Here is a 27,824-nt window from a genome sequence, read left to right as displayed (position 1 = left end):
AGCAAGGTAACGGCTTTAAGGACGGAGAAGTACACAATCAGAAGTGATGCTTGGATATTTCTAGCAACCGGCAACCATCCAGCGAAGGCTGAAGAACGTTAATTCCCAGAACCTTCCTCAAAAACACTTCAGTGACAGATTTTTTTGCCTTAGCTAGAGACTAAGTTCATTAGGCCAGTTTTTACTCTAAGTTAGATATGAAGTAAAATATTAAATAAAAAACATTTGAAAAGAATGATGAAATATTATGAGATCTTCACACAGTTACACTAGCAGGTGATCTTAAATGTGAGGAAATTAAAAGTCTTGCTGTGCGTACTTTACAGGAAGAAATGACTGGCTATTTAACAGAAGAGTACAACCCTCGGCCTTGTACGTGACTCGGCAGAGCGAACGATCTGTAAGTAGGCATTTTCTGAACAATTTGGGACTGCTAAATAATTCCACAGAATATGAAGAATCCACCTGCCTCCTCCTGGTTTGAACGCCTCTTTTCTTGCCCTGAGGATGGCAAATGATACTCACGTGAGATAAACAAGGCTGGGAACCACAGAGGGGAATTCTGGACCCCGCCAGAGCCCTGCTCAGCGTGCAGAAAGAAGCTTCTGGTGCCTCTTGTCTCATACAGCTTCGTAGCACTGTTAGGACTACACCACATTAATAGGCAGTGTTTCTCTTCTAGATCACATTTACATTTCGGAAAGAAATCTTACCTTGTTTTCAGGATAACTCTATGACTTTTAAAGATATCATTCTAAGATTATTTTTAAAATAGTGGACATACTTTGCCACCAGAGCAATAAATCTCTCTGAAAAAATACACATATCTGCTCTAGCTACTGTTTTCTTACAGTACTTGATTTCAGCTCTTTTGAACAAGCTAAGATCAATAGTAACCAGGACAGATGAGTTTCCAGTCTACACAGTAAAAATAGGTAGTAAAACGCTACTGGTTAGAGAGGATGTGCTGTGCATAGGTCAGCTCAAGGTCCCAGGTAAACATCTTGCCTGTGTCCTGGAGCCGTGCTTCACGCATGCCTCCTTCTCTCCGAGGGTCCTCCAGTTCTGCTCTAAACACCGGGCCATTGCACCCTATCGATCTTCTTTAAATCTCCAGAATAATAAATTTCAAGACAACACAGCACAAGCTGACTAAAGCTCTTTAATTACATCACTGCTGAAAGGAAATCATTGATCAATGGCATTATGGGAGAATAAACTGCCCCCCAAACCAGATCAAAGTCGATGAAATAGCTGAGCAGCTACCCCATTTGGGACTCTTCCTAGATTAGTGCCCATGGACAAACACAGAAACTATACCAACGCACGCAGCTTACTGTGGTTTTGAAGCTCTCCCTGGCAGGTGTCATGCTCTAAGCATGGTTTTTGATTACTCTAATTAAATATAATATTATCAACAGATCTTCATATTGATCCCTAAACCCCCCTTCTAAATAGAAAATTAAAAGCTCTAAAGGAGGGACTTGGAGGCTAACAGGAAGTTTTAACATTTTTAATCTTCCATCAGCGTTCTCTGTGTTATATTTCCTTACAGTATTATTGATTTCTTACTCCAGCAAGCACAAAAAAATTAATATTTTCCTTCATTAGAGTACCATTATCTGTTACGTTACCAGCTAAATAAAATAGTCATAAACAACAGCACACACCCTTTTTTTTTACCAAGTCTAAAAAAAAAAAAGACAAAAACAAGCTTAAATAAATAGTGAAGTCATTTTTAGATTTTAGACCTATTTTGATACAAACTTATGGTATAAGCATAATAAAATATTTATTTTGACAAAGTTGCTTTTCCTTAACTACTGACTAAAAATACTCAAATCTGAATATCTGCATATTGCATAAACTCTCATATATAAATTTCCTACACGAGATGAAGGAAAATGAGAAAATACTCATGACTCATAGTAAAAAAAGATGAGATTTTGTTTTGTTTTTCCTTTGAGTTTACAGCACCGCCTGGATGCTTGCTATTACCAGGATCAATTACACATTAATCAAATCATAAATGACTGTATAATCCCCCAACTTTGTCTTTTAAAAACTCATTTAGCGTTATCACTTCTCTCTGGCAGAAGTAGGAGCGGCACTAATAGGCACGCTGTCCCCCCGTGCTACATCTCTCCTTATTCATTTCCTATTCCCTCAGGTGGTTCTCGTTGCTAATGCCCAAATGGCATCAACCTGTTGTTTAGCACATCCATGAAAAGGCAAGCCTGCTGGCTAATTTACCAAGGGATTAAAGCCCTGAAACCACTTCAATCTGTTACTTTCTTTCGGTGTAAGAGCCCTGCCCATGACAGTAAGGCTCCCAAGTGAAAGGGAGAATCTCATTTTGAAAAACAAAAATTCAAAGCGGGAGGCATTTAAAGTAATGCCTGCACGTGCCAAATACATGAGGTGAAATTGCATGCGTTTACAGCCTGAATGATTTAAAAAAATGGGAAATATCAAGTGTTTTCATGGTGCTATAGGAGTTTTTGCGTTTAAATATGCTGATGCTGTAGTCATTAACATCTGAAACTCTGGTAACACATACAATTTTACATTAACTGCGCCTGATATTGACAGTCCTGCAAAAGTCTGGTTGTTTTATGTCTTTTTTTTTTTTTTAATATTCAATTTGGTATTGATCTGTGAACTCGTGCTTATTTCCATGCTTGTACCTTGAGGGGACAAAGGCAGAGGGCTGCTCCTCCATTCCTTTGACGGCAGTTGCTAAAGCCTGAGTCCCTAAAGACATCAAGATTGTAAAGCATTGTATTGAAAACCCACAGGATTATTAAAGCAATGAAATTAATAATATTTGTCAGTCTTTGTAGGAGGGGGGCCTCAGTACCTGTGCTGGATTGTCAGCGAGGGCAGGTGCTGTCTGTCTGTCTGTCAAACCAGCTCCGAGGCGGCACCTCGACTTTCTGCGGGTGCACGAAGGAAACATCTCAGGTCAGGATCCAGCCCGTACTGCCTCAAAATCTCTTCTGTTTTCTTCCTCTATCCTCACAAGCTTAATAAATAACAAAGCTCTAATATTTTAACACTTTAAAAAGCAGGAGCAATGATTCATAACTATACCATAATTAAAATTTTATGGCAAATAGATACAGCCATCACTCACCCGGGCTGCTACGTCCAAAAAAAGTGAGATTTCAATTTATAAACCTATGCAGTACTGTATGAGCTACACTGAACAAAAACACATTTCAAGGGAGTTATTGAGCTGGAGAAAGCTAAAGTGTTGTTTTTCTTTTTTTAAAATCAAATATAGTACAGCTTATGAATTTGTTTGCAACATCGCGGCAGCTCCATATAGTGACTGATGTTTAAATTAGAAAAGGAAAAGAAATATTATCCTCTTACTCCAGTGCTATGCTACTACTGTCAGGTGGTACCCCGGTACTTCCCAATGCCAAGAATACAGATTTTCTAGAATTACAAAATGCCAGGAAAAAAATGCACTGCAGCGCCAGGGGTTTGAGAGAAAATGAAAGCCTGCAATCAGCGTTTGTAGCACATGCATATTCAGGAATATTTAACGTAAGCGCGTGACACTCTGGATCCAATTTCAATAAATTTTATTATAGTGACAAGATGAAATTCTCCGACTGACAATGAAAATATGGAAAGCGGTGTGGTCTTGCATGCATATACACACCGTTACGTATTTCCTAAATTAGTACTGAGCAGATGCATCCTGGTCCTCGTGAGCTCTAAGATCCATCATTTGTACAGACTTGAAAAGAAAAACTGCTCAATATATGAATCGGAATAATCTTACCTATTTAACGTACAGTGTTAGCCAGCCCAGTTTGGTTAGAAATGTGGGTAAATGTTTGCAAATCAGTTCTACAAGTACACGTTTTCCTCAGACACGGAGGGATCTGTAAAACCTGCTCTTTCAGTGTAATCTTTCTGCTGTTTCTCTTCTGACTTCATCTAATATGACATTATTTAGAAATGCCATAAACCCAACCAGTTTAAATATCTGACTGTGTTGTAGTACAAGTTCGTCAAAGGACCTTTTTTCTTAATCTCACAAATATTCCACATCACCTGGGAAATGGCCTTCTGCTGGAAGGCGCCCAGCCGTCACACCTGCCCTCTCCTACAAAAAGTTGTACTTCGAGTTGCCGCACGGTATTTTTAAGAGAGAAGCTGCCATCGCACTGCATGTTTCTGCACATACCCGGCTGCTACATGACAGTAACTCTCTGAGAGTATTTAGGGATTCTTGTAACTCTTTGGAGCTGGCTGCCAACACTTGAGTTTATTATGCATTTGTAAGATGAAAAAATATCTCGTGACTTGCGTGGAAAGGTTGCCATACGTTTTCCAATGAAAATTTCTACTTGGAAGAAAAACCCACTGTGTTTTCACCAAAAAAAAAAAAGCTAAACATTAGACTTGCTGCTTCGACAAACTATTATTACATGCTTCACCAGTCCATTAAAGAAAGTAATTTAATCAGTTTGTATTTTCTCAGGAAAATCTCATTCAGAGAAATTTTATTGCCAGCTATCTAAATAGTAAATACTTATTATCCTCTCAAAATGAGTTTTTGCTTGCCAAGGGCAAACCCATTGCTGTTATTGTAGTGCTCTGTCAGAGAAACAAGAAGTTAAAAAGGTTATAAAGATACCATTAACGTCATGGGACTGTCTTGTCAGGACTCAAAAGTGCTTAGTAATTGAGGGTTTTATTCAAAGTGTATTAGCACCCATATAAACAGCACAGCTAATATGATGCTTTAGGCTTTATTTTGTTGCAGCCCTGCATAATCACTTACAAACAGCTGAATACTGTAAATTTATCTGCTGAAGAGCACAGCTCATTTTATCATCTGTTCCTAGGCTGAATAAAATGTCAGTAACGTACAGCTTACAGGCACAGACGAGGTGCAGCCAGCCGGGGCGACCGGGAATGGTTGAAATGGCAACGCCTGCCCCGGCCGCAGGGAAAGGGCGCGTGTGGCGGCTTTATTCACAAAAGTACATTTACCTCCATTAAAATGCTAGAAATAAACGCAGTCAGTAAGCCTAATAAGCCTTTAAAAACTACAGGCACGCTGCAGCAGAAACTTGGAAACATCCCCAGCAGGGACGGCTCCTGCTCCGCGCGGGACAACGCCAGGGCTGCAGACGGGCACGTCACAGGGAGAACAGAAACAATCTCCACGCAGTTCTGCCGCGTGCCTCCAAAACACAACTGGTCGCACCTGATGTTTTCATACTGACACACCACTGACTAGAGACGCCGTCACGAACACCGCTTCCAGCACCGCATTTTCAGTTAAGTAAGCTATTAGGCGCAGGTCCAACTATTGTCAATTTTCAGTGCAAGTTCTTTTTATTAAAAACTGTGACAATGTGGGCAAACACAGATATCACTGCCTGTCCCCTCTGTTTCATAAATGCCCGAGAACAAGACTGCCACCCGTTTAACCTACACCAACCAGACGCGGTGACTGCTGTGGAGCCCAGCGCTCAGCCGCACAGCTCGTGCGGGAACAGTTCGGGGCTACACATTCCCGTTTTCTTCCAATGTAAACGTGAGCAACCCTTGTTTCAATAAAGAACTGAGAAATCTGTGCCCGAGTCTTCCCTTCGGGTTTTCTCGCCCTGAGCTGATGGCAGCGGAGTTCCGATGTCACCTTGCTCAAATAGGCCCCGGTACAAAATCAGCAACGTTTCTCTGAGAGCTCTCCCAGGGCTTGAGATCAACAGCTTGCAATACTCAAACCTTTAAGACAACACCCTGATTAAATTGTTGCAGTGGGTATTTTAACAACATAAAGGGATACACGACGGCTTAAACAAAGAAGTCTGCCCAGAAACCTTCAATAATAAATTACACGGTAGCCATGCGGAACAGCCATAGGAAGAGGACTAATGGGAAGATCTGACAGAGAAGCATATAATTTGATTGTTCAAGTTAGCTGAGTTTCGAAACGTTTTTTTCTTGCCAGGGTAATCAATACAAGTGATACAGCAAAGGACACAAGTTTTCGTTATTCTTGCCATTTAACAAAAACACCGCTTTGCCCTTTCCCATGTATCACAGTGCAATTCTTCATTAGGCTTGTGGCAACATGGCTGAAATCATTGTCTGCAAATTTAATTCAGTATGAACTTTTCTTGCTTTTGCATATTGATTCGTATTTGGAAGACTGTTAAATGAAAGCCTAGCTTTTCTTTTTGAAAAAGACTACAGAAGGCATGTGTGTGTGTATACATACATACGGCTTACATTTGCCAATCCACTGCTCAAGTAAAGAATAAACACCAGCTTTACCACCTTCATTATTAGGCCTTTATAATTATTTACCATCTTATTTGGTTTTAACTGTTCTTAAAAAGCATCCAGGGCGATGCTCTCATTCACTTCTCAGTCGCTCTCTCCCTTTCACGTTCTTTGGTTTAGGATCAAAAGAAGATTGCTGGTGCTTGTTCAGGTCTCCCTACACAGCTCAACGCCAGACGAGGAATTAGGAGTTTTAAATGCTACAGGCAAATATAGCTCTAGGCAGTTAATGTAAGTTTATTCATCACATATTTGGGTGATTTTTTTGAATAAACTCTCTGAGTACACTCTAATGATTATTATATGAAGCTTTCAGAGTAGAGTATGCAAGGCTTCTAGCTGGGAGGTACTTTCTTTTCTGCAAAGGGAAAATACTCGTTTGTCTTTAGATAAAATTAATACATATAATATACTTCTTGAAGTAGCTGAGAGACTGGAAATGCATTCAGACTTTAAAACAATTATTTTGAATGAAAATAGGATGCTGTTAGAAGGTGAAGTGTTTCACTGCCAGGACAGGCAATAATACTGTACTGCAGACAAAACACAGCAGCGCCCCTACACCGTTCTAAGTTGGTTCTGGTTCTAACTTCTGATATCAGCTTGGTGCGATTAGGAATTTTACTGCCTAACTTGGCTGTATGGAAGCAATACCACATGTCTAAACAAAGAGATATATTATTTCTTCTGGAAAATAAGAATGTTTATGCCCACTTTTTCTTTCTTTTCCCCACCCCTCTAACGTATTTGCATGCTTTTCCATTTGAAAGCATAAGTTCTGATATCTACAGGTAGCAGCATCCACCGAATGCAAGCAGCATTAGCCGTGAATTATGAATTCATAACCCATAGTTATAGTTCATATAACATGACTTTCCTTCGCTTGGCCAAATGAAGCGAGCCAAAACGATGGCCCAGCAATGAAGTAAAACACCAGTAAGTCACTGGTTGTACTCCAGAATAGCCAAACAAACCAGAAAGAGAATTACCGCTTGAAACAGACATGCTACATACTTTTTATATTTCAAGATAAAAAAAATTGTCTACTGAGAACAGAAATCAATTTTGTCCTCAAAGACTGCATTTTTATAACATCACATTTTTGAAAACCAATAGTTTGTCAAGATACTGAAAAAGCAGGGATCGTTGAAGATATCAATTTTCCAACAAATGAAGGGAATACTGCTTCTACCTAATTTTATCAGATACCCTTTTATACAGAGCACATATTAATTCCTTTTTTTTAAAGTAAACGAGAAAAGCACATTTTTTTAGATAGCTAAAACTGAAAAAACTCTCTGAACAACAGTATTTGTGGCATTTTGAAACAAAGCTATCTTCGTTATTTTAAAAGTTTATCTTAAAATCTACTTTTCATGAACATTCTCATTCTCAATATTACAAAAAATCCTTTCAAAATAACCAGAATAATCAAACATCCATGATTTTTTTTTTTAAATAGCAGTATTAAAATTTCATATACCAAAAGTATGAACAATACAAAAGGAAAACAGTAATGCCTGTTTTTATAGAAATTCTTACTGGCAGTATCATAAGTATAAGAATTTCTTCTAAATCACACAAAAGTGTCTATTAAATAATAGGTGGTCATCCTTATAAAAAGTCTAACACAACTGCACCACTGGGGAAAAAAAAAATCTTTCTAAAACTTCCACTACTATATTTTAAGATTTATTCAGTCGACGCCTCGTAATCATCTCTAAATCTAATGGGACACAAATGCATTTCATCTCAGATGAAAATCTTCAGCGACCGCTAAAATGAAAATCAAAAAATTATTACAATCTAGTAGTTTGGCTTGCAGCATGCATTAATCAGAAATCATAATAAATCCACATGCTTCTTTAGACAGCACATTAGTCAAACAGTTTTGTATGATAACGACATTGACTAATGGGCTCGGAGTTAGAAGGGTCAATCATAAACTCATCAAATGCTTCATTTAATTTCTTAATTTGGACAAACACAATTTGTTTATGGGAAAGATATCAGGTGTTCTTGAATGAATAATGGCTATGAAACCAAACTCCATTAATCAGGTCTTGATTACAAATGACTCAGAGATTGTTTGTTCTAATTTCATTCATTTGGGTCAACAAAGAAAACATGAGCAAACGAAAGCACTTGGAAAAAATGGCACACTTACTTCTCCATATTTAATAAAGCTGTGATAAATATTCTTTCAGTAACTGTAAAACAAGGATTTTATTACCCACATTAAATACCATGCTTGATTCAAGTGAAAAAATTAATATAGATGATTTATAAGAAGATCACGGAGGCATGAAACAAGGTCTTCAAGTGCTGGACGACTGAACTTCTGAATTGAGAGCAACATGCGTGTTTTTCAGATTTTCCTGAAAGGATGAATGTGAAAAGCACAAAAAGAGCGGGTTTTGATTTCCACTTTCCATGAAACGTTTCAAGAAATTCATGCAGTTTAGTACCCCTCTCCAACAAGTAGGGAAGTGAGCTTAGATAGCAGAACTGATGCCGAACTAAGGGAAGAAGCCCTGTGGACCCGTGGCTACTAAGATTCACAAATTCCTGCTCTATTTTCCAGGATTTAAGATTTTTAAACTCAGCCTGTATTTCTGCAAGCTGATACCACTCAAGAATACTTTTGCATTTTGTTACTGTGCAGAAGAACAAAAGTTTTTCAGATTTTTTTGGGGGGAAGAATTTGGGTTTTACCGAGGAGGAGCCATCAGTAACGTAATTAAGGACGCCACATTCAATTCGACCCGCCTGCTGTCCAGCCAAAGTCACCACCGCCTCCAGCCATGCCCACCATCACTGCATCTCACCTCGTCCCCAAGATGCCGCAAGAGCAATCCCGCAGCTCCTGCCTGTGCTCGGCCAGTCCCAGCCCCTGGGGTTGCACCACAGTCATGGAGCTAACGAGGAAATAAGATGCCATGGCCATGCACTAGTTTCCAAGTTGTGGAGAGCGGCTTCATGCCTAACAGAGTGCCTGTGATCATTGCAAGTCATTGAAACTCTTTGAAACGGTCGTCTGGCCTCAAAAGGGCACTGTGATCTAAGATCCATTAATGGATTTATTTGTATCTATTTACACAATAGACAAATGCATTTATCTGTTAAGTTATCGGTGCCTTGGAAATGCAAGCTGGAGGATGAGAGAGCAACGCCACCTACAATTACCTCCACACCCAGAAACCTGCAGGAAGCACCTTCATCACAGTGAGAAAGAACAAGGACATTTTGTCTCTCTTCCTCTTATTTCTCCCTTCAGCAAGCTGAATGACAGGCCCTGGCAAACTTCACAGCAGGAAATTAGACGGAGAAGCCCTAAACATTTAGGCACAGTTCACACCCACCAGCAAGAGACAGTGTCGCCGAGCAGATCGAGCACTGTAAAACCCTCTTCTGGGTACACGTGCCATGAAATCCAGCCAAACACTCTCCAGTTGCACACGTAGGAAAATTGAACTGAAGGGTGGTAAATATCCAATGATTTACAGGGTGTCCTGTCAGAACGTATCTTAGGGGCTCACATTTGGCTAACACTTTAATGACCACAGACAAAAGCAGGCACCTACATGGAGAAGATGGCACCACAGATCGTGCAAAATATGAGAAATATACATTGTGCTATCAGCGTTAAGACATAACATTTCCCAAAAGGCGTGTTTAAACAGAAAATTGCTGCACAACCACATACGGTTTCTGCAGCCAAAACAGTGTATAATTAAATTACTGGGCAAAGTTGCTAAATATGAATTGATATAAAACTTAAGCTAACTGAAAAATTGTCTTTGACTTAAGATCAATAGCAGGACTGCTAGATTCATCTGCACATAATTAGCACACATATTTGCATCAAAATCATGTATACCATATGCTGCGTTACTGAAAACCCATTAGTTATAATGTAGGCCTGAGATACTTCTGTTTCTTGGTAGCACAAGAAACAGGTCTCAGATTAAAAAGTAACAAAAACCAGAAATTCTAACAGCTTTAGGTGTATTTCTAAAGGTAATAAACGTTCACTAACCAGTAAAGTTACAGCAAAAATTACTTATAGGCTCTGTTTCACATTGTGACACCCCTACTTACATATACCAAGGCACCAATACTGCACTCAGTCTTTTTTTTAGGGTACACTTTAGCAACAACTCATTGGCTTCTTAAACTGGAAAAAAATAGACACTGAAAATTATTCTACAAAAGTGGTTCAAAGCATTCTTTTTATCTCTTGTAAGAACCTAAAATCAGTTCAGGAAATGAATGGCTTTTATACACCAACGCAACTGTACTATAACTTGCAAAAGTGAATTACTTTGTTTCAAACACATTTTATTCTCCACCCAAATTGAATTAAAACCCCATATTTTTCAGCAATCACGAAAATGAAGTTGGAGCAATTCTTGATTAAACCAGTGTTTACTCTGCTCACCAGTGACACAAAACAGCTGCACTTCAAAAATCACATACTCCATAAGGACAAAACCATTAATATGTTTTAAAAAATAATTACTTGGATTAATGACTCTTAATTATATAGTTGTAGCTTAGCAATCAGAAAGTATTATTTTTTTTTTTACTACCCTAGTGAGATTATGAAGCTTTGCCAACAAATTGGGAGCAAGTAACATATGAATAAATGTATTTAATGTCCAGCTGTATAAGCACTCGGGCCTGGCTGTAAAGCTCGTTGGCACAGACTGACCAGGTGAGGTTAAGTACTTTGTGTGTCTTGGTGGAAATCAGTCTGAAACGAACTGCAATTCTCATAAAACACACAACGTAAAAATTAGGTATCACAATTTCATTCTAACATATATATTTTCTTGATTTTTAAGATTTATTTACTAAACTCCCTTTTAATTATTAAATATAGTACTGGCTTGACTCCAAGCGAGAGGCTGTCTGTATTACAATATGCTAATTCAGCTCTTCTTAGACTAGGATCTCCTGGTGGAAAAGAGGTATGTTTAATTTTTACTTCCAGATATCAACCGCCCTTTAGTTTTTCCGCTGTTTTGGGACTAACACAAGACTACATATGGGATTAGACCTGAAATGCTCTGATAGGGACTCTAAAATCATAAACTGAATAAATTAAAAAACATACATCCTTGTAGGGATGAAAGTTAAGTGTCTAGACTTGGTGCGTCCTCCATCACAAGCGTTAATCACTACGCCTGATTAATAGCGCGGTATCATAAACGGCAGTAAACCAGAGCAATTACCTAAAATACAGCAACCTGCTTTACGGCCAACAGCCGTTAGGTGAAGCGCAGTCCCCTCAAGGAATCCTCCTCGAAAAGACGGGCTCGGGAGCAGCGGGGCCTGAGGACGCAGCGGGGCCGTGCAGCACCCGAGCACCGAGGGCTCTCCCCAGCACCACCGCTGCTCCCGCACCAAGAACGGGGAAACTGTCTGAAGGAACCGGCTACACGATGGGAAGTTCAGCCGAGAAACAAGGCCACTTCAAAAGCCAACGCTAATTTGCCAGCTTGGTATGATAAATATTAATCAGGCTTGTCTTCTCCTCAGTCCTGGGGGCTCTGGAAATCCCTCGGTGTAATGGGAAGAGCCACAATCAAGCCAGGAAGGCACCTGACACGGATTCAAAGCTCGTCCATCGTAATGAATACAGAATGTTTTCTTTCTTTTCTCTAAAACTCCTATTTCAGGTAGATTTTTGGGAAGAACGCTTCATTCTGGACACTTCTGTATCACTCAGGTTCTCCCCAAGTGCTCGTTCTGCTGCTGTTGACAACTAAATGAGTTTTGACACTTGGAAACCTGCTGCCTGAGTTGGGTCAGCAGCGGACCTACAAACTGGGGCCACCAACTCCATAACCAGATGATTTTCCTAAATTACCTAGTTTTCAAGAATTCTATTCCTGACCAAACCTCGGCCATAAAGAGAAGAGATAAACATGGAAAGAGTATTTAAATGACAGGAAATTAAGGAAGAAAAAAAACCCTGGCAACTTCTGGCGGCTACAATTAATTAATACTTGCAGTTGAAACCACGGCAGCAATGGGAACGACAGCTTCTCCTCAGATGGGTATCTGAATGAAAAGATTTCATCACATGAAAAGATTTCTGGCCTCCTCAGGACAACCTTGCAGTAGTGAGCTTCCAACCTTGCAGTAGTGAATTCCAACCAAAATTTTCTTTTAATCCACTTCATTTGTATCTTCAATGTTTTAATAGCTTGTCCTCTGTGGAAGACCATAATACAAACTTAATCTTCCACAATTGCTACATGCTATTTTCTAACCTGCAGTGTAACAAAACTCAGGCTCCAGATCCTCTGCCGGAGAGCCTAAGTGGAGCACAGGAGCGGACGGCCGTCCACTGCAAGTGTTTGTTGAGAGCTGGCCGAGGGGGATGGGGACAGGCTGGTCCCAGGACGCGCTGATGTGCTGCAGCTCCACGCATCCCCTGTGCGGGTGGCTGTGGCTTCGTGCGCGCTGGAATCCCGGCAGGAGAGGCGGCCAGCCCTGGCACTGGCCTGCTCGCGCTTGCTTGCTTCTGGTTTTTCTCTAGAAATGTTCATATTTATTCAAATTCTCCTTAGCTTGGGGTCAGTAATGTTGTTAAAACACCTTCAAAAAAAACCTTTAGCACCTTGAATCAATAGGTGTGATAGTGCCAAAAAAGTCGTTCAATGGGACAGCTTTGCTCATGGAATTGAGATTTTTATATGATCAGAAAGAAGAACCAGTTATTCAAAGTGTTGATAGATGCTGCTTAAAACCACGGATACTGATAGAAATTAGCGTTTGCTATCAAGTCAAACTGAGCACATCCACATAATAACTATATTAATCTTTGTCAATTTTCAGCAACTTAATATTGTTATAATTTCAAATTCTTATAATTTCTAGATAAAAGATTATTTTGGAAGTTATTTTTGAATCTTCCATGAGACAGGTAAAATATTGTATGTGCTATTTTGTCCTTTGTCCATATATACCAACAAATGTTATCCATCCTTCTAAAGTTGTTTGCATAATTACAATTCCAAGCTAAAGACATCAAGTTTTCAATGGAAAGTTCACAAACAGCAAAATCAAAAATAAGAAAACCATAATCTAAAAATCCATAAACATTTTATATATTTGGTGTTTAAAAATAAATACCAGTAAAATAAAAGTTTCATACTTGTTGCCACCTGCCTGCCTTACTACTTTGCATAGCAAGAAAAGAGCAAAATAGAAGCCATCCTATTTAACTAAACAGTTTTTATTAAAGTAAAAGAAAAGCAAGAATCTATAAAGTAGCAAGTGATCCTATTAGTTCCACCAGACTAAAATCATACAGTCTACGTATGTGGTCCTTTCAGCCACATCTGTTATGAGCCATTTTGATACCACAGAGTAGAGAATATTGGACTATTTATTTATCATGCACTACGAGTGCAAATTAGGATTTTTCTTCCTAATAAAATGTAATATAATAGGTAGGTAAAAAATAAAAATGCAGTTAGTACTATAAAACGCTTGCATTTTTACAACAGCAAAAGCCAAAGTACTTGTTATATTCCTTACAGAGAAAATAATGGAATATGTAAAATGCAATAAAGATGCATGGTACAAAATTAAAGGGAGCGATCTGATAGTATAATTCAAAGATAATGAGTTAAATACCCAATATCCAGAACTGCTGCCAAACAGATCTGATAAATATTAAATGCTTATTTCTATTCATCATTTTTTACCACATATTGCTAATGTCATATTAGTCTCTCAATGCTGAAGTTTCCTTTAAATAAACTCTATCAAGAATTCTTTGCACAAAAATGCCCTTCTTGAATGCTCTTTCAGCCATAGATTGAAATGCAGATTCCCAAAACAGATCAGTCACTTATTTCAACTCTAGACCTTTGAAAATCCAGATCAATTGCCTTTTGTAATCATCTTTATATGGAGAATAAGAAATTTCTCCATGTCGCCGAAGAAAAGTTTTCAGACTCCTTTGGTAAAAGCAGTAAGATTGTTAGCTCGAAACGTCCACATGCTAGTTCATCTCAATATATTTACATTTTGGAATATTCATCCATATTTTAATCTTTATGTGAAAACGCGGTTGCCATACAACAACTTCTGGCACAAATTAGCTGGCTGTAAGGTTTTGTAGGTTTGCTAATAAGCTTATCAGTGTTAGTAAGGCAGGATTCAGCGTATGGGAAACTTTTTTCTTAATATTCGTGATATGCGCAAGCAAATGCTTAATACCAAAACAAGCTCAAATCTTCTGTGCTTCTCTGTCTCTCAGTAATGAAGTCTGGGAAAGGAATCACAGACACCCAAGTGGTTTGGCAACTGTAAGTGACAGAAGCTCGGCTAAATCCTCTGTTTACACTGGGGATTAGCCGGGTAGATTGTGCGCCGCAAACTGAGCTGGCCATGGTCAAGGGAACCTGCTCCCTGTCAGCCCGCGGGGCACCCGCACAAAGCCCGGTCCTGGTAGGAAGTGACCCATAAACGTATTCCTACGAAGGATTTATACAAAGCCAGTCTGCCTCATAGAAACTCCATATGACCATTAACTGGCCTGCAAGGCCTGCCAGGAGGCCTAATTACAGGTCTACAGAGCCCAATAACAAAAGCTGAAGAGCTTTAGCCTAGGGATGATCTGCTTTATACTGACTTGAGAGAGTCCATATAGAGTGACAAAAAGAAAGAGGTTTAGCTTTAAAATTCTCCCAAGAGACAAAGCATTGTAGCTAAGTCTGGAAGGCCCACATGCAACATACTTCAGATAGGCTTAAACATACCACCCTCTCAAAATTAACATTCAACTATTGCCTGCTTAACATCTGCTCAAACATGGCAAGTTGCTGTGATATTGTTAGACAATGCTAAAAAGGCTTTCTGGTATCTAAATATTGAGAAGGATAAGAAAATAAAGTCATGCAAATATCATTTATAGCCGAGACCAACGGCAGTTTTTATAAATCAAGAACCAGTTGCCCTAAAATTTCAAGTGGAGTGCTTCAGTGTCTTCAAGTGTTATGCTGCTTAATGAGAACAAAGATACTGAAATCAGTCTGCACTAACAAAGAAAAATGGAATTTAACAAAGCGTGTAGCAAGGCCACCACAAACAAAGGACAGAGACAAAACTTCTTGACAGCAGCAGATCACCTGAACGTAACGATGGCCGCCTTTCCCTCCTCCCATCCCAAATGCAGGTGAATTTGTTGTATTTTACCAACTCTCCTGCAACGAGAGACCAGAAAGACCCCAAAGTGCACCAGCAAAATAAAATAACCTCTATTAAAAAGAGTCTGGTTTACTATTTGCTGTCTTTTGGCTTTCAGAGAAATTGGCTGATATTTCCTAGATGAATATTAAAGACACTAAAAGCAGATTTTCCCAAGATACCGAACATCTACAATTCCTGATGGAGTTTTGCCTGAGGAGGAGGCCCTTGGACATTCGCCTTCCCTGAAATCAAGCATTGCTGGTGATGAAGCGAGTAGTGAAGAGTGAAGGGAATACAATTATGTTTAATTAACTTTTTTAAACCATGGCCATTGCACTAGAACAGGACTTGGTAAAGCTGGCATTCCAAAACCACTTTCAAAGCCTGTATTCTGTAAATCCATAACATTACTGGTGTATTTCAATATACCACCTTCTTTCTCTTGCTTAAAGCCACAGGGATAAAGCCACATAATTTGCAAGTCAATAGGTTGATGTGAAGCAGAAAATTATACACACAAACATCTTCAGATTGAGAAGACAAGCCTATCGTGCAAATACTTCACTGAAACACAACAAGAAACAAAGCAAAACATGGGCCATGAACTTTTGCACCTAGCGCTCTCCAGTTCAATAGGGACGTATTGCAAACCTGTATCATTACGAACAATTTCTTTTTTCAAAATGAAAGTCTGACAGAACAGTAACTTGGCTTCTCCACTAGGACACAACAGATATGTCCCAGTCTCTCTCTCTTTTTAATATAATGTTTTAATCTACAGAAGTGGCATTGACAAAGGATACATTGGAATTTAGACGATTTGACGGGGTTAAGCAAAATAGAAACCTAGATTGTAAAATAAAGAAATTAAATTTGAAATGTCATGAGGCTACGGTGAATAGGAACTACAAACTTAAATATTAGATAAATGTAGTGCTGGGAGAGGCTATAAGCAAAGTGCAAAACCTACCATCAGCTTGAATTTGAAGTCAGATTGCTCTTACAACAAACACTGGTATTTTATAGACAAGCTAGCTTCGATTTGTGCACATTAACATTTAATATACTTTGTAACCTTACACAGCGGAGGTACTGTTTGCTCTATTTGTGTTATGTTCATCTGAAGGCATTGCCAATACATTAATAACCAAAACCATTTGCTAAGTAAACCAAGTACAGTACAGTAATATGCACTGTACAGCACAGTAATATGTGGAAATCTTCAGAATGAAATGGGCAAATATATTTCAATACCAATGACAAAAGAAAATGTTACATTCGTGTGGGAGACGGGATATTTTTGCATGGAAATGGCATGGAAAGGGGAAATGGAGATGCCAACGTTATAGCACATCAGTGGAGATGAACAGCGCAGGGACCTTCCCAAAAGTTTCTCTAACACTTGGGGGTAATTTTGAGGCACTGCAGAAGGTAAAACTGTTTTGTCTATCGCAACCATAGAAAACAGTGCATGTTATGAACAGTCCTTAAAATACAGATAATATACTTTGGATACGGCACAATTTTTTCCCCCACTTAGTGTGAATGGAGCAATTCCCATCACAAGACAGCCAGATATCCCACAAGTTAATTCACAAGTCTGGGACGTGTTCTGTACTGAGCACTACGTACACAACCAGCGGCTTTGTTCATCGTTACCAAAGTACGGATTAAAATTCCCATTACATTCAGCTAAGTGATCATGCTACAACAGCAACAACAATTAGTCTGTTGATTTTGAACTCTGAAAAGTCAACAGAACACAATTAGCTGTTCAGTAATGCTCCAACAACTGCTTGCTTTTATTTCTTTAAAGGTGAAAAAAGTGCTCATTTTGCAATGAATAAATACAATAAAGACGTTGAAACAACAGCATTAACGTGCTCATCCTCTTAAACGAATTTAATAAAAATTCAATTTAATTGACTGAATACAGGACCGGGAAAAGAAGGGGGGAATGATCTCATAAATGCTTAAGATTACCAGCACCTAAAAAACGACAGGAAACACTTTTTTCCTATAAAATTTGGATAGTAAGAGAAACAAACAGATTAGCTCTCTCGAGTTATTTATGAACAGTGTGCAGCTTCAATCTAAATTTCCGACTTCAATTGTGAATATTTAAATTAAAAAATATCATAGGCCCTTTATGTGTTTCTGGAAATTTCTGGGACCCAGGTCACGATGATATACAACTCCTAGGTATCTTTTATACATTTCCCAGGTGTTAAATTAAAAAATGAGGTGTGACAGATGTGAGTAGTATAAACAAATTGTGCTTTTTTAGGTCAGTGCTGTCACATCTACTTTATAATTATATGCTTCAAAGGTTTATTAAAAGTTATGGAGAACAATGAACGCATTTGAAACTACAGAATATAAAGGGCTAGGTGCATTTCTCTGGAAAAAAAATCCAGGAAAGTGAAAAGATGGTATTCCTTAAAGCAGGAGGTTTCAGTAAGGGGGAAAAATAAAGAATGGTATTGGAAATCGCTGTTTATAAATTAAGAATCTATAAACCAGAGACAGACAGAAGCCGAACTAAAGACAAACATGAATTTATTACAACGTGTATGAAATACTGGAAGTTTTCCTTTCTGTGTGGAAAAATTGACAAAGTTTTAACAGGAAAATTAAAATGGGAAACGTTAAGATACGGAAATAAATTAGCATGACAAACCTCAACACAGACTAACATATTAGAGAGTTAAATTGTTATTTTAATAATCTGAAGACAAATGAAAGTACCTCAAGAACATCCAGTATGTTATATTTAGGTATCTTTATAAATCATCATGATCCCACCACAGTGTAAGGTTCTCAGATAATAATTTCACATGTAAGTGCATCAAAATAACTAAATAAAGTTCTAAATAACTGTTTGGAGACCGGGTGAAGGGAGGACAAAATCTCCACATCAAGGTAGAGATTTTTGCAAGGCGTCAAAGAGCAAAACAAACCTCAGTCTACATTAGCCCACTGGCCAAACACACAGCAGTGCTAGAGCAGTGTAAAAAAAACAAATAACAAAAAAAAAAAAGAAATAAAAGAGGGAACTCCTGTTCATTTGGGAACGAGTATGTCTTGGACTTACCTTGGACTTAGATAAGTATCTGCAAAAAAAGCGGGATTAAAAAAAAAAAAAGGACTGATCTTCTAGCCTTTGGTTCAATAGAACAAGAGTTTCCATGAATTTTTAAACGTGACACGAAGCTACAGGATTCCTCCAATCTCGAATTGAATTAAAACTTCCAAATAGTTACCGAGACATGCATTTTGCCTTCCTTGCTACTAGTGCTAGACAAAATAGGAACAGTTCTTTCTGGAGGGCACTAATATGAGGTCAGCCTCTTGATCTGACCCTTTTGGAAAGTATTTCTGCTACCACTTCAAACAAAGAAATGTAAGTATTTATATGTCCAATTTAGTTCAATGCTAGAAACTAAAGAAACAAAACCAAATTTTTCAAAACACAGACTAGAGTTTCGGTAGCAGCAGCAAGAGGACAAACACATGAAGTCTGAGTGCCGGTTCTCCAACAGCAGACAACAAAAAGCACTTACTTTATCTCCTTAGAGGAGTTTAAGTAAATGCCAACGATGATGCACACCAGTTGCAACTTAACCAGAAACTGAAGTGAGCTATGGAGAAAGGGACTCAGCCTTTGCCAAACAGAAAACAGTAACATTTCTATCTTGATAGGTTTCATTTGTCTGGTATTATAAAAAAGAAATATGTACACTTGAAGAATATAATTTTACTTATAATAGCAAGACTTACCAGCTGCCTCAAGAACCAACTGTAATCTAGCTTTGGCCTGTTCAGCAGGAGTCTGAAAAGAGAGGATTTGTAAATCTTCACAACTGTTTGCACAATCGACACGCGAGGTCACGTTACCGGCTACGCATCTCCCACCGCTAACAGCGAGCCCTCGCCTCTGCAGGTGACCCAGTGCCACACGCTATCCAAGGAACTCCAAGACGGGAACAAGTACCAAGCCTTTCTGAGCTAGAAACTAGCAGGTAACTTTTCAGAATTGAATAGCAAACACAGTTCTGGTCGAGCAGCAGCGTAGCAGCCAGCCCAACGGCGCCCGAGCACCCACCTCCTTACCCAGGGCTGCGAGAGCGATTCCTCCCCGGCAGCCACCGTGACCCCATCACATGAAAATACATGCCTGTACAAACACGCTCAAAATCTGCTCTTAAAATGATTAATATGGCGAGTTTTTCACACTTCTTCTGTTATCTGTTTTGATTTTTTCCTTTCCTTAAGGTATTTCTTCACATCTGTTGGGCTGAGGAGCACATTGTTGGCTGCGTACCCACTATGCTAATTATTCCAAGTGATGTTTTACTGTGTCCAATGCGCTTGCCATCCCTCTAATTTTGAAGCCACTCAAACGTTTTCACAGTTAAATTTATACATAAACCACATTTGTCACGGAGTGCAGAAGTTGATTATTTCTGTAAGCATCTGAAAAGTTTGGGAGGTTTCTTGCTCTGCGCTAAAAAGAACAAAGCACGCGGGAAGTTCCTGGCGTCATCCTTCAGCTTTGAGAGCTCTTCTGGGCAGACGTTGGAACCAGAACATTTCTTCTGATAACCAACGTAAGTTGGCACCTTTCAGGTTTCACCTCATTGCCGACACAAGCATCAGTCAGGGCAGTCGGGCAGAGCTCCTCGCTCTGACTGTCCCAGCCGACGACGCTCTACAGGTAAGAGCGATAGCCCTGAGCAGACACCGGCTTTTCTCAAAACCTCTTGCAACCAAAGACATCTCAGACTGCGTCGTGTTTGACATCACAGATTAGGGAAGGATTGGTGTTGTATTGCCATGAAATACAGTCCATGTGAAGTGGCCCAGTATTCTGAAATGTCATTCATAATTTGAAGGTGTGAAAGTTTACAAAGGTTCTAGTTTGAGTATCTCACACTGTGCAGAAGCATACGCATTCATACATAATCTCACAAGAAAGCTGCTTCCTGTTTTTTAGGTGTTTATTCCTTATTCATTCACTAACATCCCCCCCCTTTTTTTTTTGTTGTTTTGGTACCATTACATCTACTCTTGCTAAGAGAGTCACGATTCAATTCCTACTACAATAATTTATAGACAGCTCCTTTCATTAGCATGCACTATGAAAGACGTTACATTCATCAGCAAACTGAAAAAATATAAACAAAGACACAGATTTCAGTTTACAGGGGTCTAAAAGTTTTAGTTCAGAATGTTAATAACCGTTTGCACAAACCTAGGTGTTGGGCAAAATTTAGTATAACTGCTATACCAATGCTACATTCGTGTTCACCACCACTCTTGGTGGCAGCTAGAAAAAGCTTGAAGTTCATTGTAAAAATATCTTCACTTTTCTTCCTCTTGCAGTAACTACCAGAGTGCTGTCTGATGCAAGCTGGAAAGCAACCCTTCGTGCTTTCCCAAAAATACAGGAAAATACAAAAAGATATCTGAGATCACTGGGAAAACAATTGATGTCATCAGCCATCAAAGACAAAAAGAGGATGACACACAGGTTTAGCACAAGCTTTAGGATTGCCACCAACTCTGCTCATGAAGCGGTCGCACAGTTGCTGTCTGGAAGGAGGGGAGGACGTCAGCTCGGGGACAGCACACAGAACTGTACAGATTAAGGCCAAACTAGGAACAAGGCACTCAGAAGCTTACACAGACTAAACTACGTTGCGGAACTGGGCTGATACCTTTGGAGATTAGGAAGATAGGGGATGGTGTGATTTCTTTTTGGTTTATTTGCTTGTTGTTTTTTTAAGCTCTCCATCAACAACAGTTTCCTTTTGAACAGCTTCCCGTCTTCTGGCTGCTATGAAAAAGCCAACCAGTGGAAAAGCAGGAGACGGGAAAACATGAACTTCTATTTCTAAGAAAGTTTGTATCATTACATTACTAAACAGATTTCACAAGTTAGGTTCAAACACACCCACATGACTCATAATTGTTACTAATACTTCAAGCAAATATTTGATTATATGTATTCAATTTTTAATGCAAGATACTTTAGGAAGATGCAGCACATCCTTTTTGATTTGTATTCCTTTGCAGCACATCTACTGCGTTACACTTGTAGAGCTTTCAAAAATAGCATATATTTTTTAAAATAAAATTGCCCTACGATCTCAGCACTTTAAATTTGGTTCTTATTGTTTCAAACAAAGAAAAAATTGACAACAAAGGAAACAAACCCACACAAGTTGCTAGCTAGCAGTAGCTACAGGGAGTAAGGGATGTGCCTGATGGGAGCTCCAGAGATGCCATCGGTGTCATGTTTTGCTTTCAAAAATGTTCAATTTCAGGGGGAATTCAGCTGTTTTTATTTTACTGAGATAATTAATAAGTTTGAAACAAATGCTTCAATTCAGGTACTAGATTTTATTTTTACAAATCTTCCTGCTACTTGTGATAAATTTTGAACTGAGAGGTCAGTAGTCAAGTGAAACTACACTTGGGAAAGTTGAGAAAAAAACTGCCAATGTCTAAAAAAAAAAAAAAAAAAGAGGAGTCCAAACCTCCATTTGAACTAGAGAACAGTGTGAATATCGCTAAGTAGTGCACGTGGCTCTTGCCAGTGTCAGACAACACTACCCTACCACATGAGCCAAGCAGTTAACCACGACGAAAGGTTCGGAGTTGCGGTGTGCTCCTGCCTAATTTTTATGAACATGGAGTTTTCACGTGGAATGTCACTGACGTTTGTCTGTGCTAAAACTGGTTCTGTTCCATCCCTCCTATCCATCACTAATGATATCGGTCAGGTATAATGTACTACAGGACTTGACTTTTCTATCTTACAACATGTCTATGAAAGCCTAACAAACCCGAGTGTGACAGGGATCAATTTGCATGTATTTTACACAACTGTTTTATCTTTGCACTCGGTAAATACAAAACCTGCCGCCTTAAAGCCTTCTGCAGCCCCACGAGCAGCCGGGAGCGACAGCCCCCGAGTGCCTGCCTTCCGCGGCAGGCGTGATTGACATCCCTTAGCTGCCCGAGCCACACGTGCTGCCTGAAATTATAATTAAACGACAGACTTGCAGAGGGGACGTAGGATATCAAATTTGTTTAATGAAACCAGTCAAGTTCATCATTTAAAAATTTTTTTTCCACTTACTGATAAAAGCATAATTTTCTACAGGCCCACAACTGCCCTCTGGTCTGGATGTTAGAAAAATACAACGCCACAGATCCCCCAAACTTTGTAAGCCAGTTTGTTCATGCCAGTTGAAACGTCTCAGCGTTACGTCTTGCACAGATTGGTGTCCGGGTTCCTTCCTGAAGCTGACTCACGGCCCCATGGCCAATTGCCAGTGCAGCAGCGGCAAATGTTCCTGCTCAGGTTTTGGGAACAATATTACTGCAAGCACTCGTTGCAGCTTAAAATAGAACATGAATTGTACTTGTATTAAATATAGGTCTCCTCAGCAAGATGTCATTTCCCTAGTTAAATTTCTCTCGTTGCAATTGTACTAAGATTCCAGCTTAAAAACCAAAACAATACCCAAAGGACTCAGCAAATAAACACCAATTAAGTAAGCCCATATACGACTCTGGAAGCTGAACACAAATCCATCGTCTTATTTCTGCTCCAGCTGATCATCAGTTACTTTCCTGGGGACATTCCTCTAGTCATTCCCAACACCTGCAGAGCTCAAAAAAAGTGTAATAATAATAATAATAAAAAGACCCAAACTTAAGTTCCCTAGCTGTTGGAAGAGTAGGCCATCCAAAACAATTGAGACTAGATACAAAGCGAGTCAAAAACCTACAGTAAACTGTTGCAATGAATTCCAGAAAAAGGAAAGCTGGGAAGACAGAGTATAGCAGAAATACCTCAGCACCACTGCAACCGGGACTCTTTTAGAGGCTTTATCAAGTGATTCCGCTGCACGTTCTCAGCTTGATTTTTGCTTTTCACTCAAAACCACAGGAAGGGTTCAGGACAAAGACTGGTTTTGACCAAAGCTAACCAGCTCTCCGAGCAGTTCAGGAGACGCAGCCTCACCTGCGCTCGCCGACTTGCGCGGGCCCACGCACGGGGCTGGCAGAGCAGCGGGAGGCGGCGCGTCGGGACGCCGGGGCTCGCGGACTGAGCTGACAGGACTCAGCCGAGCAAAACGCCCAAGGATTTGGTTAGCTGGGATGAAGGAGAGAATTGTTTTGCAGTGATACAAAACTGCAAAGTTTTGTGGTTGTTGGGTTGTGGGGTTTTTTTTTGGTGCCAGATGGGGCTGGCAGACGGGAGCTCTGGACTGAGAAATGGCGGCGGAGGCTGGGCCACCAGAAGCTCCGGCTGAAGAGGGGCGGGTGGGCATGATCCGAGGGCACCTGCACCATCCAGGCTGAGGCAACTCTTCCAAAGACTACTTGTTGGCAGTGACCGTTCTGTGAGGGTCCTGCAGAGAGGAGAGGCTCCCCCAGAGCAAGAGGACAACCCCACACTGCTCTGCTGTCTAAACGGCGCCTTCACGGACAAACGTTGCCTCATGAGTCCACCGAATCTCCTCAAATACGCTCATACGCTAGCTCAAAAAGACAAGCTGATGTTCTCGCTGAAGTGCCAAAAGCTTTAATTAAAGTGCTACATGAGAAAAGCAGTCAGCAAGGCACAAAACAAGCAGGCCACGTCTCACAGCACCAGCAATTACTCCCGTTCCACATTAAAATGTAGGCCGGGCTCGCAGCCTCAGCAGCGACCTGGGGAGACGCCGAATGACGGCATTATTGCATCTACAGGTAAATGCATTATTTAGGGGTACAGGAGGCTGAAAGCCTTAAGCAGATCAAGTGGTAACAGCAGCACAGAACAGCATAAAATGTAATGCTGATAAATACAGAGTAATGCAGACTGGAGAGAACTTCTCACTCGCCTTATTGTGTTCTCAAAGCGCAGTATCAGTTCAGGAAAAAGATAGTTTAGGCATCATTGTGGACAGCTAAAAGGAGACCTCAATGTATATCAGTAATGAGAAAAGACAAGGAAGAAATGAAAAAAATTAAACAAAGGGGATAGATGTATAATTTCATTTTAATATATTCTGTAAGTCAGTGGCCTGCCTTCACCTGAAATATTATACATCCCAATTCTAGTAAATCTAACTCAACAGGGAGAGAGCAACAAAGAACCCTAACCCCTGCCTATCTTTTAAATAGAGTTTGATCAAATTATGAAAAAGATTATGTGACATGTTTGTTTAGCATAGGAATGGAGGCATTCCTTTTGAGTCATCCCTTTCTCATTAGGAGATTAAAAAAATAATAATTACCAAAGGAAGTGAAAATGAAGAACTTGTTTGTATTACAGAACACCTCATAAGGGCATGCAACATTAAAAAATGAAATAAAATTAAAAAAGACTGAGAACTTGTAACTGTCTTCTTTTTCATACAAAAGCCAGAGCAAACAGAATGAATTTGAGGTTGGCAAATTCAAAACTGACAGAGGAACATTTTTTCCTCATTAAAACAAACAAACAAAACAACAGAAGAATTCACAACATGAATTAGTAACAGAGAAATGTAACAAGCATGCCCAGCATTACTTGATTTATACCCCTGCATTTTCAGACATTAATCAGCAGAAATGACTGGATGCTAAATGGTATTTCTGATCCGGAGTTTCTTCTCTGATACAATCAATCGGTAATGCACAGATACAGGCTATGGCAGGAGCACTGTTCTGACCTAATGTAGATCTACCTGCTCCAAAAAAAAAAATGATTTTTTGATAAACTGGGAAAAAGGATAAATTGGGAAAGTGAGTCCAGCACGAGATGGCACCGACGCCGTTTACTCCACAAACAAGGGCGGTGTTTCCCAGCTTGCCTCCTACCCATAACTACCTTCCTGTTAAATACAATGGGGAAATGATGATTTGTTTTTACAACTATCCAGCTGATGCGCTAGCTGTAGGAAAATGATCAGCAGCTAAGAGTGGAACACATCAAATTTGTATTATATTGACAGAGCGGTTTTACACTCCTACTATTACATAGGACGGAACTGAAAAAAAAAATCTGGGAAACTGTCAGGCTGCTTGCAGTCTAATAGTCTAATTTTTTTATTGCAAAAACCTGGTGCTTGTTTGGTTTGTTTGTTTGTTGTTGATGTTGCTTTTTGGTTGCTTGTTTGTTTTTTAAACTTTAGGTAAGTAGCCTAAGAGGAGCAGAAAACATTGTAAGCTTGAGAAACTGCCCATATTCTGTTTCCTAAGAATTTTTATACTCTTTTATGGACCTCTCATCAACACACGTTAGTTACAGTCTAATGCAAATTACTGACATGTTCCGTGTTACTACTGAAATAGAATTGAGCATAACAAAAATCTTGATCTTAGATGTTGTCAGACCTACGCAATTATCAAAGCATGATGTGCATGAATTAGAAGTGGAAAAAATCATGTAAAGCATGGGATAATAGCAATATCTGTCCATCAAACACACGGATGCTTTTGGCACTTCCATGCAAAAAAAAAAAAAAAGGAAAGGAAAAAAAGCCAGCATAAGCAACATACTAACTATGAAAGGGCAATCATTATCGGGAAAAAAAAAAAAAAGAAGCCAAAAAAGCCATTTTAGCCTTTAATGTATGTAAAGGCCACAGGAAGAATATGACTAATGATGAAAAGTACAGCTTAACTAGCAAGACAGCCACTGCACCGAGGAGATAATCAAGCAGGATCTGTCCGTGGAAGAAGGCTCTCCCAGTCAGAGCTGGGAGGAAACATCTGTACCCTGACAGAAAGGTCTGGAAAACTTTCCCGAGCTGCACAGACCACCCTGTCCACTGCTGGTACCCCAAGGCTGCCGAGCTACCCAAATCGGGGCAGAAAGACAACAGAAGGCAATGAGATAGCCCAGTCATTGAAATTCAGAGCCTTTCGGAGGGGAAAGACAAGGTTGTTGGCACAGCTCTAAAGTCACAGCTCTACAGCTGCTGAGCAGCTTCATGGAATGTTAGCATTTTCTGTTAAGGAGTGTTTTGACTACATGCTTTTCGTCCAAGTGAATTTTCTTAAAAAAATTGAGATCAAAAGGGAAAACACATTATATTGTCCCTAGTCATAATAGGCACTTTGACATGTGCCATATCTCAAGAGCAGAGGATTCGGAAAATCCTTTTCCATCTCTCATCCAGGACATAATTGTCACTAAAGCGTTTGGATTTGTTAACTTTAATCACACATTCCCTGTATCCACTCCCACTTAACTAGGTTTTTTTTTTCCATGAGAGACACGGGTTACCACAATATCTTCAGGGAACCATTATATGCAAGGTGGTCAGGAAAAAATGCAGCTTTCTTCAGAATATTACCAAAAGAAAATTTCAGAAATAAGTAACAATGGCTTACTGGAACAAAATCAAAGGCAGCAGCCAATGTCTGTGGCAAATAGCCACATATAGCTCCAACATATGTCAGCGATTTTCATTCCGTATTCAAACCGTTTTGCATATTGCAGTAGCAAGTGCTCCTTTAAAGGACCGTAAAACGTTAACGTATCAATTTCAGTGAAGATTATTGATGAAAAGCAAGGAAAATGGCCTTCATACTGGAAGTGGATACAGCACATGGGTTAACTATGCACAAGAAATACAGAGAGTTGTAAACAAGATTTAAAAATTGGCAGATCCAGGTCTCTTAAAAAAAGAAAAAATTACTGAAAATGTCAAACTCAGGCAGTTGTAAAGTCTGCATGAATTCTTTAAGAGAGAGGAAAATATAAATAATACTGTATCCACACACACATTAATGGCTAAAAAATTACCACCTACCCATTCATTTAGCAGCTGTCTGTAATATCTTGTTGTATTTCTATTCTCAATGAAATATAATAACAATTACACACACAAAAATCAACATGTCCATGGATAGAAGAGTTGACAGAATAGATTTTTGCACCAACTTCTTTACACGGTCATTATTGTACAAGTTTATGTATTTTTATAATGTACCCTTTGAAAATGATTCTGATTACAAATCTTTGAGCTGAATTCAAACCGAGGAAGACAATCCTTCCAAGTGTTATAGGAAAAATGATAGCCCAAAATTAAACATAGGACGGATGCGTCCTGCTTTAAAAAAAAAATAAGGTTGTTAATATTTAGCTTCTAATAATGAATTTTACATTTATTTTTTATCACAGTTTTATATTTCTGGTAGATGATATTACCAAACGCCTAGCCTCTCTGTATAAATAATATCAGATAAATCCAGGTTCTTGAAAACAAATCTCTCAATTAACACATTAGAAATTGCTCTTA

The 27,824-nt window shown here is 39.3% G+C and overlaps 1 protein-coding gene across 4 annotated transcripts in view; it reads right to left on the bottom strand.

Annotated features, from left to right (window-relative positions):
• Positions 1–27,824, bottom strand: part of RSRC1 (arginine and serine rich coiled-coil 1) — a 144,981-nt gene that overhangs the window by 41,804 nt on the left and 75,353 nt on the right. For all 4 annotated transcript variants that reach the window (XM_080604990.1, XM_080604993.1, XM_080604992.1 and 1 more), the window contains one exon: positions 19,312–19,363. In XM_080604990.1, the coding sequence (XP_080461116.1) occupies positions 19,312–19,363 (52 nt within the window). The remainder of the gene's footprint in view (positions 1–19,311; positions 19,364–27,824) is intronic.

This window comes from Anser brachyrhynchus (genome assembly GCF_964034855.1).
Source record: "Anser brachyrhynchus genome assembly, chromosome: 9".
NCBI classification, from domain to species: domain Eukaryota; kingdom Metazoa; phylum Chordata; class Aves; order Anseriformes; family Anatidae; genus Anser; species Anser brachyrhynchus.
The sequence above is the reverse complement of the archived record's forward strand: the minus strand, read 5'-3'. Positions and strand labels throughout refer to the sequence as shown.